At 39.5% G+C, this 13,860-nt stretch overlaps 1 protein-coding gene, 1 long non-coding RNA gene and 1 other non-coding gene across 3 annotated transcripts in view; 2 read left to right on the forward strand and 1 right to left on the reverse strand.

Moving 5' to 3' along the window:
- The first annotated feature begins 4,142 nt into the window (after nucleotides 1–4,142).
- The window catches only part of LOC144245697 (uncharacterized), a 38,168-nt gene continuing 28,450 nt past the window's right edge, over nucleotides 4,143–13,860 (forward strand). The window contains exon 1 of the long non-coding RNA XR_013339398.1: nucleotides 4,143–4,265. This is a non-coding gene — a long non-coding RNA (uncharacterized LOC144245697). The remainder of the gene's footprint in view (nucleotides 4,266–13,860) is intronic.
- On the forward strand, nucleotides 5,899–6,005 carry LOC144245759 (U6 spliceosomal RNA). Its single transcript, XR_013339408.1, has one exon. It is a non-coding gene; the product is annotated as a U6 spliceosomal RNA (small nuclear RNA).
- On the reverse strand, nucleotides 10,757–11,644 carry TAS2R5 (taste 2 receptor member 5). Its single transcript, XM_077781026.1, has one exon. It carries the CDS (start codon nucleotides 11,642–11,644, stop codon nucleotides 10,757–10,759), a length of 888 nt encoding a protein of 295 aa, XP_077637152.1.

A 13,860-nucleotide genomic window follows, 5' to 3' on the forward strand; every position in this document is an offset into this window, starting at 1 on the left:
TCAGTGTAGGTTTTTTCTAACAAATTTCCAACTCCATTAATTAGAGTGAGTTGCCCAGGCACAGTGACCAGTAGCATGGGTGTGGGGACTGAACTATCAAGACTATGAACCATCAAGACTTCTCTGGGTGCCAAGCTGCACTTCACAGATCCCTTTCCCTCTACTCCTCCCTTCACTCCTGACTACTACATCTGAGGTTGTACTGTGTTCTTCCCTTGAGGGAAGTGCCAGCTGGTTTTCAATAATGTTTTTTCACTGATCTCAACCCCCTATGTCCCCCAAAGGGTTTTAGATTGCATTCTGCCTTGGACAAAGGCAAGTTACTCCAAAATAAGAATACAGTTTTAGGGATGCCTGGGTGGCTCAGTTTGTTAAACATCTGACTTTGACTCAGGTCATGATCTCACGGTCTGTGGGTTTGAGCACCGTGTCAGGCTCTGTGCTGACAGCTCAGAGCCTGGAGCCTGCCTCAGATTCTGTCTCTCCCTCCCTCTCTGCCCCTCCCCTGGCTTGCGCTCTCTCTCTCTCACTCTCGCTCTCTCAAAACTAAATAAACATTAAAAATTAAAAAAAAAAAGAATACAGTTTTAAACAGGGACCTTTCAGGGTCACCCAATTCTCATTTCTTTCTTGTATCTCTACTTCTCATTATGGAGATTTTCAGGGCCATACCCTCACCGGGAACCTGAAAACATACACTAGAACCTGGGAGTGTCATAACAAAATCTGCTTTGTTCATTTGCATGAACTTAATAAAAATAATGGAGGAAGATAAGCCATTATAGTGTGGACATCTACTATACATCAGGCACTGTGTTAGACATTTTGATATGCATTCATTGCCTGTAACTCTTCAAAGTCATATTCCCCCACTTACTTGAGGTTTCTGGAAAAAAGACAGCTAGTAACTTTTCCAAGACTGTATAGTTAATAAACAGCAGACCAAAGATACAAACCTTGATGAACTGACTCCAAAGCCTGTGCCATTTCCTTTATGTTTTCCCGTAACTACATTTCTAAATAGACAGATGTTTCCTATATACTTACACTTACTTCTTTCCCCACATAAGACAAAAAGCTCCTATTGAGATAACATCAGAAGTTTTATGGCTTCTCCCATGATCTCTGATTTCAGCTCCTAGTGAAAGATTCTTTGAGGACTATATATAGTAAGTCTTCAGGATTCCGATGTAAATCTAAGCCTACTCTGGGAACTGCTTCATAATTTTCTAGTTCTATATTCCAAAAAGTGATAGATATAATCACAAAATAGGTATAACTAGAACGACCATACTAGAATATCAACAGGGGATTGGCAATATCATTTCAACTTAATGTGTTTTGTTAAATAGCTTTGAATGAGAAGCAGTCTGCTTTACTGATTCCACCACTTCTCTCCAATCACGTAACATCACAGTTCCCCAAGTTTAGTCTTGGACTTCTTCTATCTATATGCACCCACTTCCTAAGTGATCTATACCATACATACTCCAACAATGCCCAAATGTGTATCTCCAGCTTGGGCTTTTCCCTTGACTTTCAGTCTCATATATTCAGCTGCCTACTCAACAGCTATACTTTGACATCTAATCTATATCTCAAACTTAATATGTCCAAACTGAATTCCAAGTCTTTTTGAAGATTGACCTGCCCCACTCACAGTCTTCCCTATCAAATAAACTGATGACAATCTGATGACCCTGCAATTTACTCAGGCCAACAGTTCTGGAGTCGCTTTTGATTCCTCTCTCTGTTGTCTCATTTCCCATCTATAGGTAAATCTTGCCAGTTCCACTTCAAAGCATTTCCACGATCTTACCACTTCTCCCTGCCTCCACTGCTACCACCCTGGTAAGCCTAGATTATTGCAATATCCTCCTAACTCATCTCCCTTCTGCTACCTTATCCTTATTAAACTCAACCTATTCTCAATATAATGGCCAAAATATCTTTTAAAATGTAAATAAACTTTTATCACTTGCCTCTGGTAAAAACTCTCTAAAGGCTTCCCATCTCAGAATAAAGGACAAAGTCTGCACAATGATCTAGAAGGACGCTAAAAATCTCACTGCCCCTTTGACCTAATCTCCCACCTCTCCACCAGCCACACCAGCCTTCTTGCTCTTCTTTGAGCACATGAGACACTTACCTGCCTCAAAATTTTTGTACTTTCCCCAGATGCATGCATGGCTTACTTCCTAAAATCTTTGCTTAAATATTATTTTCTTGATGAAGTCTTATCTGACTACCCTGTTTAAAATTAGAACCCCCACCTCTGATGCAAGGACATGTACACATTCATCTTTATGAAAATTTGACAGTGCATATGAGAAACCTTAGAATTATGCTTATTCACTGCTTTTAGGCTTCCACTTTTACAGTTTTTCAAGGATGTTTGCTGTAGCACTGTAAAGAGCAAAAAACAGGGTGAGGGACAGTGGTAATAAAAATGTCCAGCCATAGACTGTGGCTTATAAAAAAAAATAAAAAGCACTGTAATCATAAACAATAATATATCTGATCATTTAAAATGTGTTGTAGAGGGGCACCTGGGTGGCTCAGTCAGTTAAGCATCCAACTTCGGCTCAGGGCATGATCTCACGGTTCATGGGTTCGAGCCCCGCGTCTGGCTTTGTGCAGACAGCTCAGAGCCTGGAGTCTGCTTCAGATTCTGTTCTCCCTTTCTCTCTCTGCCCGTCCCTGACTCACACTCTGTCTGTCTCTCTCTCTCTCAAAAATGAATAAATGTTAACAACAACAAAAATTAAAATGGTGTTTCAATGCAATTCCAATCAAAATTGCACCAGCATACTTCTCAAAACTAGAACAAACTATCCAAAAATTTGNGGTGTTGTAGAAAAAGCAGAATAGAACCTATAAATACAGAGAACTGAAGGTTGTCAGAGGGAAGGGGGTAGAGGGATGGTCAAAATGGGTGAAGGGGAGTGGGAGGTATAAGCTTCCAGTTATGGAATAAATAAGTCATGGGGGGAAAGGCAGAGCATAGGGAATATCAGTGATATCGCAGTACCATTGTATGGTGACAGACGGTCACTATACTTCTGGTGAGCATATCATAACATGTAGAGAAGCTGAAATAGTATGTCATACACCTGTAACTAATGTACCAATGTGTCAACTATACTCAAATTTAAAAAAATTGTAAAAATAAAAAAAGGAAAATGGTTTCGTAGAAGAATGCGTAATGACAAGAAAACTGTAAGTATAAAGATCAACTTATAACATAGTATATATGTCATGGTTCCATTTTTGTGCCCATAGCTATTCACTCAATAATGCCTACCAATCTTAACACTGAAGGACAGGAGGAAAACAAACAAAAAGACCCTTGTCTTCATGGAGTATATGTTCTAGCTTAAGGATACAGGCAGTTACAGAAATTTAAAGGTGTATTATGTCAGATAAATGCTATGGGAAAAAATAAAACTGATTTGGTAATACTGGGATAACATTTTTAAGTTTATTTATTTTGAGAGAGAGAGAGAGAACACAGGGGAGGGGCAGAAAGAGTGAAGAGAGAATCGCAAGCAGGCTCCTCACTGTCAGCACTGAGCCCCTCATAGGGCTCAATCTCAAACTGTGAGATCATGACCTGAGCCAAAATCAAGAGTCAGGCACTCAGCGGACTGAGCCACGCAGGCGCCCCATGGAATAACAGAGGACGAACTGAGATTCACTTGGCAAAGATGACCCCAAACCTGAGCAGGCTCTAAGATTCCTTGGGGGTGCGCCTGGGTGGGTCAGTCGGTTAAGCCTCCGAACTTAGGTCCAGGTCATGACCTCACAGCTTGTGAGTTCAAGCCCCACATTGGCTCTGTGCTGGCAGGTAAGAACCTGGAGCCTGCTTCAGATTCTGTGTCTCCCTCTCTCTGCCCCTCCCCTGCACACGCTCTCCTTCTATTTCTCTCTTTTTCAAAAATAAATAAACATTAAAAAAAAATTAAGACTGCTTGGGAATGCCAGGAAAGCAGTAAATGGAGCTGGAAGGTGGTTGTGGGAGGTGGCGCCTCCATTCCTAGAGATGTCATGACTAACGCATAGCAAGAATGTCATAATCAGGGGGTGAGAGAGTGGGCAGGGGGTGTTTGTGGCAAGGTGTAATAATAAAGTGTGACAGAAGGTGGCTCCTGAATCTGAGTGTACCCACATGATGCTGAGGACAAAAAAGCGAAAGAAAGGAAAAGGATGTGAGAGCTCTCCAGGGACATCTAGATCATGAATCTCAGAAGCAATGATCTGGACTGGTAAGTGCTCTCACGGAAATACTGAGAAAACCCAAAGCCAGCTGAACAAAGCTAGGGGCTTTGGGGCTCATCAAATGGAACACCAGATGTTCCTCCAGCTCTTTTTCTAGTTCCATAGAAATATCCAAAGTGCTGAATTACAAAACCTTATTAAAGGAAAGAAAACCTGAACTGTTGATACCTATCTTTTTCTTAAAGTTTCTGTTTAAATTCCAGTTAGTTAATATACAGTGTAGTATTAGTTTCAGATGTACAAAATAGTGCTTCAACACTTCCCTACAACACCCAGGGCTCGGCACAAGCGTGATCTTTAATCCCATCACCTATGTCACCCATCCCCCAACCCGCCTCCCTTCTGGTAACCATCAGTTTGTTCTCTATAGTTGAGTCTGTTTCTTCTTTTATCTTTTACCCGATATTCAATATAAGTTCATCTCAACCTGTGTGAAATAAAATTCAACTTATTCTTTTCTATGTAGATAGCCAGGTGTTGCAGCAACCTTTGTCAAAAAGGCTTCTTTTACTGTCGAATTATTTTAAAATTAAGAAGTGTGAATACCCCCATTTGTTCTTTTCCAAAATTCTTTGGGTTATTATGGGTCTCCAGCATAACTGTATAAATTTTAGGACAAGCTTATCAATTTCTAGGGGGAAAAAAGCCAACTGGGATTCAAACAGGGATGGTATTGATCAGTAGATCAATTTGGGGAGTACTGACATATTAACAATATTAAGTATTGTAATCCATTAACATGAGATGCCTTTCCATTTATTTAGATCTCCTTAATTTCTTTCACAATGTTTTAAAGTTTCCAGTGTGTAAGTCTTATACTTCTAGTAAAACATTCCTATGTATCTTATTGTTTCTAATGTAACTATAAATGAACGTTTTCTTAATTTCATTTTCAAAATATTCATTACAAGTGTACAGATATACAACTGATTTTTATTCATTATTGATCTTGTATTCTGAATCAATAGTCAATTGATTACTGATCTTGTAACCTTGCTGAAGTTGTTTATTACTTATGAATTCCCTAGGATTTTCTATATACAAGATTTTCTGTCTTGTAAGTCCTTTCAAAAAACAAATGACTTTTTAATATATATGTCAGAAGAAGTAATACGCAAAAAGAGATTATTTAAGAGAATTTAACAAAAGATTTATAAAGATGTAGTCAGGGTTAAAGGAAAGAACAAGGGATGGTGATGTACCCACATACTTAGAAAGGCACTGCCAAACCTTATTTACCTGGTATTTCTATAATATTTTCTGTGTCTCTAATTATTCCTTGCCAGTGCAAATATTTAAAATTTTTTCCCAAAGACTAGTCTGATAATAATATTAAGGGTAAATATTTATAGTTACTACTATGCACGAGGCACTCTCCTATGTACTTCACATATATTCATTCATTTAATCTTCATGATGAATTTATGACCAAAAAAGCCTTTTCTGCTATACAGTGGTATATGTGTTCTTATGAAACTTCAAACTCTATAAAATAATATACAAAAAAATTAAAGTGTTTATGAGGAAAATAACATTGAATTATACTACCAAAAACTTATGCATCTTTGTAACCAGAGCACCAACCGAAATAAAAACAATCCTGATAAAAACCCTAAAAGAGTGCTCACTTTGGCAGCACACATACCAAAATTGAAACCATACAGAAAGATTAGCATGGCTACTGTGCAAGAATGACACAGAAAAAAATGCAAAAGAAAAAAATTCCTAGAAAAAGGTCTCTCGGCCAGCCTTTGCACTCGGCATCAGTCATATAATTCACAACCTTTAAACTGAGGTTTGTTCTTCCTTCAAATCTTTGAGAGCAGTAATTTCTAGAGATCAGCTTCATTACAACTTAAAAATCTGAACCAGAGAAGGTCTCATCTAACAATACACACCTTTTAAAAACACTGGATGAATGTTTTCTCGAATACCTAATCTTTATTCATAATTTTGCCAGTAACTTAATGTGGTGTAGAATGCAGAGGTTCTTGAAGCCACTCTACTACTTCCCACTAAAGGAAAGCACTTCAGCTATGTTTTCAGATTTTTTCTTAAAAGCCATATGTTGGTAAGGCTTTCCCTTTGAGAGTAAGCTGCCCCTGGTAGTTTCTTTTGTCTTCAATCTACAAGCCTAATTTTTTTTTGTCTACTTCTCCAATTTCCATTACTTCACTCTATCACATTTTGTAGCACTGGCAATTATTTGTGCTAGGTACTTAGAATCATCTCCAGCTGTATACAACATTGACTCCTTTAATTCAGTTATGAATGTGATTTCACATTCTTGCCAAATCCTTTAAAATTTCAAGATCTTCCTTGATTGCTAAAACATTCCAGAATTTGCTCACTACCTTCATGATCATCAACCCATGAAGCCTTTACTGACATTTTTATAATTGACTCCCTGTATATAACCAATATAAAAATAGGCACAGTAGCCAGAAAAATACTTCTCAACTTTTCTTCTTGGTGTTATTTGAATATAAGAATAAAATACTTACTAAAATAGAATGTAATGCAATTGTTTCTTCTGAATTCTACTGAGAAGTGTCATAGTTGTGATCTGCTCTCCCTCAAAGTTTTATGAACTTTCCTTTGATATTCTTATGATATCCTTTCCTCTCTGATATTTTTAAATTCTTCTGTAATGTGTTTAAGTGTGAAGGATCCCCCACCTTATCTGTTTTGTTTGACATCCTTTGTATCTTTCAATCTAGGTTTGTTTGTTTGTTTGGGGTTTTTTGTCTTTCTTTAAGTCAGGGCAATTCTTGGTCATTAATTCTTCAACTATTTAATTCCTTCCCCTCATTTTTCCCATCTCCTCTGAGACCCCCAGTCACACAATAATTATTCCATTATTTCAATGTGCCATATAGCGTTTCTCTTATTTTAGATTTTCCATCTTTTTAGTGCTTCCTCCTACTTTCTGAGAGAGTTCTTTGAGCTGAACTTCCAGTTCAGATTACAAATCTTCCTTAACTCACCATCAGCCATATCAATTCTGCTGCTTAATCTAATTATTGAGTACTTTATTTCATTTAATTTAAAAATATATATTTCATAAATCAAAAGAAATCAGAGTTTTCCTCACCCAGGGCCTGTCCACTAGGGCAGGTGTATGACTTAGAATCAGCCAACCAGAGGCTTTGGATCTTGGAGCTGTGACTCACAGGGACACACTCACAAAGGTGGGGCAGTGTCACAGCACAATGCTGACAGTTGAAATGTGAGAGCAAGGTGCCAGCATCAGTCCCTGTAGAGTGATTTGGTTGTGTTCTCAGCTATTTATGTTCTCTTGGTTCCCATTCTGGTCTTGACTTTGCAGCCTTCCCACTGATTCTGTGAGTCAGCCATTTTCTTCCAATAAATGTATTTTCTCCTTAAGTTATTTGAAGTTGGACATGAGTTGGAATATGGGAAAAGTACAGGATAGATGAAACACTAATTTCTCCCTCTACATAACTCAGATTCTATATATACTGTCAGAAGTTATGGTTCAAAATAGAAAAGTTGAAAACATATTACTTAAAGTTATAAAATTAATGACAAATAAATAAAATGAATCAAATTTAGGAGAGGGGAATGGTTTGGGGTTGAGATAATCCCCAAACCTTGATGAATAGTATTCAAAAGTTATAGTTCAAAGTTTATAAACCAAGAAAGAGAAGCAAAATCATAGAGTTGAGAAAATAATCACTAGAAGAAAGATGGCAAATGGCAAAATATGACCATATCCGGGGAATGGGACTAATAATGAGGAGCTGAATGAAAACTTGTTACTCTTTGAAACTTTCTAGACGTCCTCTAGGCTGCACCACCACAGATCCTACTACATAATAGAAAGGAAAGCTAGTAATATCCACACGTACGCGCGCACACACACACGTGCATACGTGTACGTGCATGTGGGTCCAGCTGCAGCTCTGAGAATGCAAATTATGAAAGATGCAGTTACATAGGAATCGATTCAAGAGCACAGATTTGCCTCCTGATTTGTCTTCTTGGATAAAATACAAAACAGTCTCACTCACAACCATCATGAGCTAAATCATGTTTAGAAAATCCAATTCCAAAAAGTGGGTAAATGCAAGTGTTTTGTCCCTAGGAAAAATAAGTTGCAGAAACTTCAGTCATGACTCAGGATCTTGGCTCCCAGGCAACCCACCAATACCAAACTTGAAAGGTTATTCATCTTTTGAAAAATACTCATAAACTTGAGCATTCCATAGGCTAATCCTAGCATGAAGTTTTATAAGTACAAGCAAGAGGAACTTAAGGTTTACTTGAAAAAGCACAAGACCTGTGGTCCAAACTCTGGGACTGCTTTACTTGCACAGTTTACCAGCTGATAATCGTGAGCAAAACACTGCTCCAGCCTGAGTTTTGTGATCTATAAAATGAGGATAGAAATGCTAACTACATGGAGTTGTAACTAAAATCAAATGAGATAATGGACTATATATGAGAATGTCTAATAAAATGTAAAGCCCAACACAAATGGTAGGTACTGATATTATCGTTATTGCAACAGTTGGTCATAAAGGACATCTGTATAGATATAGGAATCGCATAGTGGAAAGCTCATCCTACTACTAAAAATACAACAAAGGGAAAGCATCTCTCTACTTGAAACAGATGGATATTATCATTCCCAGAAGATAAAAGACAGTGCTTGACCTCACACAACTCACAGTGACATCAGAGAAGCAAGTTCCCCTTGAATGATGACTAATATGCACATGTGTCTAGCATCTACTTCACAGCTTTTGGCAAGGAAAAGACACATGTTTGGGAAAACAGATTAATGAAAGTGAATTAATTAGCATGGTTCATGAGAAGTGAAAAAAAAATGTTAGGTTTATCAAATATAGTCCTTTAAATTCCAGATCCCCTGGAACTGAATCAAAAGAAATGTGTTCAAACAAGGCTAAAAGGAAGACTGAGAAAGTTCATAGAAGAGGGACAGGATTCAGAGAAGCCAAAGGCAAAGCTAGCTTATTTAGGAAGGTAGCATGATGTCAGGGAAAAAGCCCAGGACCAAGAGTCAGGAAACTGAGTTCTGGTCCCAGCACTGTCATGGGCTCTCAGTTTCTTTATAACATAAAAGAGGAATTGTAAGGGGTGCCTGGGTGGCTCAACTGGATAAGCGTCCAAGTTTGGGCTCAGGTCATGATCTCACAGTTCGTGAATCCAAACCCCAAGTTGGTCTCCATGCTGACAGCACAGAGCCTGCTTGGGATTCTCTCATTCCCCTCTCTCTGCCCCTTCTGCTCATGTGCATGCTCTCTCTCTCTCTCATTCAAAATAAATAAACATTTAAAAAGAGGAATTGTAAGACTAGTTAATGTAACTAATTGATCATTTAGAAAATACTAACTTCTTAAAAGCTAGTTGGTATCCTGGGCATTAGGAACCTAGGAGAAAACAAAAATAGACACAATTCCTGTTGCCATGGATTTGACATTCTAGATGATCTCCATTCAGCTCAAAGACTTAGTATGCTAACACTCTGATTTCAGCCTACGGAGAGAACAGAGCAGTCAGGGTGGCTAGCTAACCAAGGATGATGAGACTTCACTCATTCAGGGAGAAGTGTCCTTTTTTGTGAGCAGAAGCAAGTACCCGTCACTCCCATCTTGCTCCAGTCTAGGTCCTGGGCTTTGGAGCTTAATACAGAACATGGTAGTAAACTGACTTTTACCCTAAAAGGCAAGTCCAGGGCTTAAAGAAGCTTCTAGATACATAAAGATGTTTTGTTTTGCTTTTCCATTAGATAACTAGACCTACTACAGGAGAAATGAGAAATTTATTTGATACCTCTTTAAAAAAAAAAACCTTGGGGCGCCTGGGTGGCTTAGTCGGTTAAGCATCCGACTTTCGCTTAGGTCATGATCTCGCGGTTCGTGGGTTCGAGCCCTGCATCGGGCTCTGTGCTGACTGCCAGCTCAGAGCCTGGAGCCTGTTTCAGTCTGTGACTCCCTCTCTCTCTGACCCTCCCCTGCTCACGCTGTCTCTCTCTCTCTCTCTCTCTCCTAGAAATAAATAAAAAATATTAAAAAAAAAAAAAAACCTTACCTAAAATGACTAACATTAATGGAAAGTGAAATTTAATAAAAATTAATGATCTCTATTAATTGCTCCTAATCTCTGTTCCCTATAATAGGAAAAACACAATTTATATATGTAATTTAAAAAGAAATTAATTATTTGGGATATATAAACAGAATATAATACCTATTTTAACAAACATAAAGCCCCAGTCTTGATTTCCATAATACAATAAGTTATAATTTACAATGCAAAAGAGAAACAGTATTAGGTTTTTTTTCTGTATTTCCTGTAGTTCATCTGTTGATTTGGTGTCAGAAAAATAAAAATTTCAAAGACATGAATGTCAGCTCCCTTATAGAGAGCTACCACAAACTGTCTCAAAAGAGTATTCTGAGCACATGTTTCTCACCCTAGATCAAGGGTGTCAGGATCTCCAAACACACACTATCTTCCACAGGATTCTCTGACAAGTCTGCTTCATCCTGGGATTCCCCATGATCATTATAACCGAATGGAGAGAAGGATAGGCAGCCATTAGTGTCCTGGAGATGAAGACAATGAGGAGATTAGCAGAATACTTGGAGGTGATGGAGAAGGGGCTGGCCAAGATGTAGACCACGTGAAGGACAAGGAAGCAGGTCAAAGACTTCAGGACAGTGATGTGAGCCTGGGCCCGAGCATCTCTCCTCCCAGCTATATGCACCTTCATCTTCTTGTGGTGTCTATACAAAGAGAAGATCAGCATCCCAGAAGAAACAAGAAATACCATGAAAGGCAACCCACTTCCTGCACTGAGCTTTAATATATGCATATAGTGCCTGTTTGAAAGGGTGTACAGAATGCTGTTGTTGCCTTGGGAAGGATTGTAGGGCTTTAAGCCAGTGTGGGCTACAAGTAACAAACTGATCATGAGGTACCCCAGAAGGCACCAGAGACTCAGGCGATAGGCCCTCTGCTTCAGCCACAAAGAGACAGGGTGTTCAAAGGTCGTGATCTTTCTACAGTAGAGGACACTGAGGAAAGTGGCAAACCACAAGCTGGCCTGGCTTACCAGGATCCAGATGACATTGAGGTAGCGAAGCCAACGGCTGCTCTGGAAAAGTGGAAACAGGCTTAAGTCCATCATAATCAGCCACTGCAGGAGAAATCGGCAAATGGCCAGGCCCAGGACAATGAGGTTGTATAAGGACCTGTTGAATTTTCTGACCCATTCTCTAAAACTCCAAACCACGAGGACTCCATTTCCAACCAGGCCAATGAGAAATTCAGCCACTGCCACCACCATCAGCGGTGCTAGGGCAGCAGTCAGCATGGCTAGGGACAGGAGTCTCTCGCTTCCTTCACAGAAGACGTCCTGCTTCAGCAGATGAATGTGTGTGGCTCCCGGCTGAGCTTCAGGTCCCCGGAGGGTGATACCACACTCAAGGTTAATGTTCACACCACAAAATCTGGATTTGGCCTTGCCCTTCTGGAACCTGTCCTCTCGTACTGAACAGCTGTGACCAAGCACAGAGAATTTAGAAGTTATGATCCCCTCTGTATTTGCATCCACATGAATGCACTATGAACCTACACTCAGAAATCTGAAACAGTACCACACACCAACTCCCCTTCTCAAGGGTCATAGGCTAGCATCTAGACACCAGCACATAATAAAGAGGACCAAATCCAAACATTCTCAGGTTGTTTTGGGGGAGAAGGGTGTTAGGTATTTTTTGTTTGTTTGTTTTTGTTTTTTTTAGAGAGAGAGCACAAGTAGGGAAGGGGGCAGAGGAACAGAGAGAAAGAATCTTAAGCACATTCCGCACTTAACATGGAGACTGATGTGGGGCTCAATCCCACAACCCTGGGATCATGACCTCAGCTGAAATCCAGAGTCAGACACTCAACAGACTGAGCCAGTCAGGCTCCCCTATTCTCAGGTTGTATACAGTGCCAAATATGAGCTTGCATTATAAAAAAACAAATTTTATTTTCTTAGAAGTACTTTGAACATGTAAGCATGAGAGCCTAATAAAGTTGAATTTAAAATATATCTCATTACCAAAAAGCTAATAATAAAGTAGAATAGATTTCATCATCAAAGACAAAAGTAGGAGAAATTTTAGGGAAGAAACAATCAGAGAACAAAAACACAAAATATTTAGGTGCCAAAAAAAAAAGTAAGTTAAGGAAAGGAACCATTACTGCTAATCAAGGTCTTTGAGGTCATCTGTGCTTTATGATCAATTATCCACACACACATGACTCAGCAAATATCTCATACCAAAGTCTTACAGAAAGGAAATGAGCTCAAATAAGTGAAAAGAGACTAGCACAGTTAATCAAGAAATATAGGGAAAGCGCTTTATTTATTGTCCAGATTCCAACTTCCCTGGGACCAGCCTAACACAGACGTTTGTGGAAGACTGAATGATAAGACAGCCTCTAACATTTCCACCCATTGGTGGGCATGCCGTGAGTAATCCTTCAGCAGTGGTGTGACTGTGAATGAGACAGGCTGTCACTTCTGTGATTAGGTTACATTATGTTGCAAAGATGAAGGACTTCTGCAAATGTAATTAAATCGGTTGCATTTGAGCTACTCCAAGTGGATCTAACTTACTCAGTTAAAGTTTTGGAAGAGAAACTGGGCCCTCCTGCTGGCCTTGAAGAATCCAAGCTACCAGACCATGAGAGAGACATATGTCAAGAAACTGTGGGGTGTTGAGACTGGCCCTCAGAAGACAGTCAGTAGGAAAACAGGGACCTTGGTTTAATAACCACAAGGAACTGAATCTGCAAACAACAGTGAGCTTGGAAAAGCAACCTGAGCTCCAAAAAACAGCCTAGTCAACATCTTGACTGCAGCTTTTAAGACTCTGGAGCAGAGACCCCATTTAGGCTGTGCCTAAACTCTTTATCCACAGAAACTGTGACATAAATGTGTATGTTGTTTGTTTTTTTTTTTTTTACAAATAGTTTATTGTCNTGTATGTTGTTTTAAACTGCTTAGTATGTGTTGCTACTTTGCGAATAGAAAACCAATACAGTGGTCAAACCAGGTCAGAAAACTATGAGGAAATGCGGAGAAGAGTAATTGAATTAGAAAGGAGGAGGAAGGCTAGGCTAGCTTCTTAGGAAGGCAGCATGGGTGTGCAAGAAAGAGCAAAGTGATCTTGAAAGACGTTAGAAGAAAACAAAAACCCAGCCACAGACCCTCTGCTTCAGCCATGAGTGGACAATGTTCAAAGGTCAGGATCTTCCTGCAGTAGAAGATACTGATAGCCACCACACCCAGGACAGTAGTTTGTATAGGGATCCCTTTACATGTTCTGACCCATTCTCCAAAACCTCAGATCACAAGGATTCTATTTCCAACCAGGCCAATGAGAAGTTCAGCCACTGCCACCACCATCAGCTGTGCTAGAGCAGCAGACAGCATGGCTGGGGACAGGAGTCTCACTGCTATCCCAGAAGGTTCCCAGCCTCAGTGATGAATGTGTGTGGCTCCTGGCTGAGCCTCAGATCCCCTACCAGTGATGGAGT

Source organism: Crocuta crocuta, unplaced genomic scaffold, assembly GCF_008692635.1.
Source record: "Crocuta crocuta isolate KB4526 unplaced genomic scaffold, BGI_CrCroc_1.0 scaffold228, whole genome shotgun sequence".
NCBI lineage: Eukaryota > Metazoa > Chordata > Mammalia > Carnivora > Hyaenidae > Crocuta > Crocuta crocuta.

What these genes read in the sequence shown, in the direction of transcription:
- TAS2R5 (XM_077781026.1), bottom strand. Translation starts at nt 11,644, where the DNA reads ATGCTGACTGCTGCCCTAGCACCGCTGATGGTGGTGGCAGTGGCTGAA.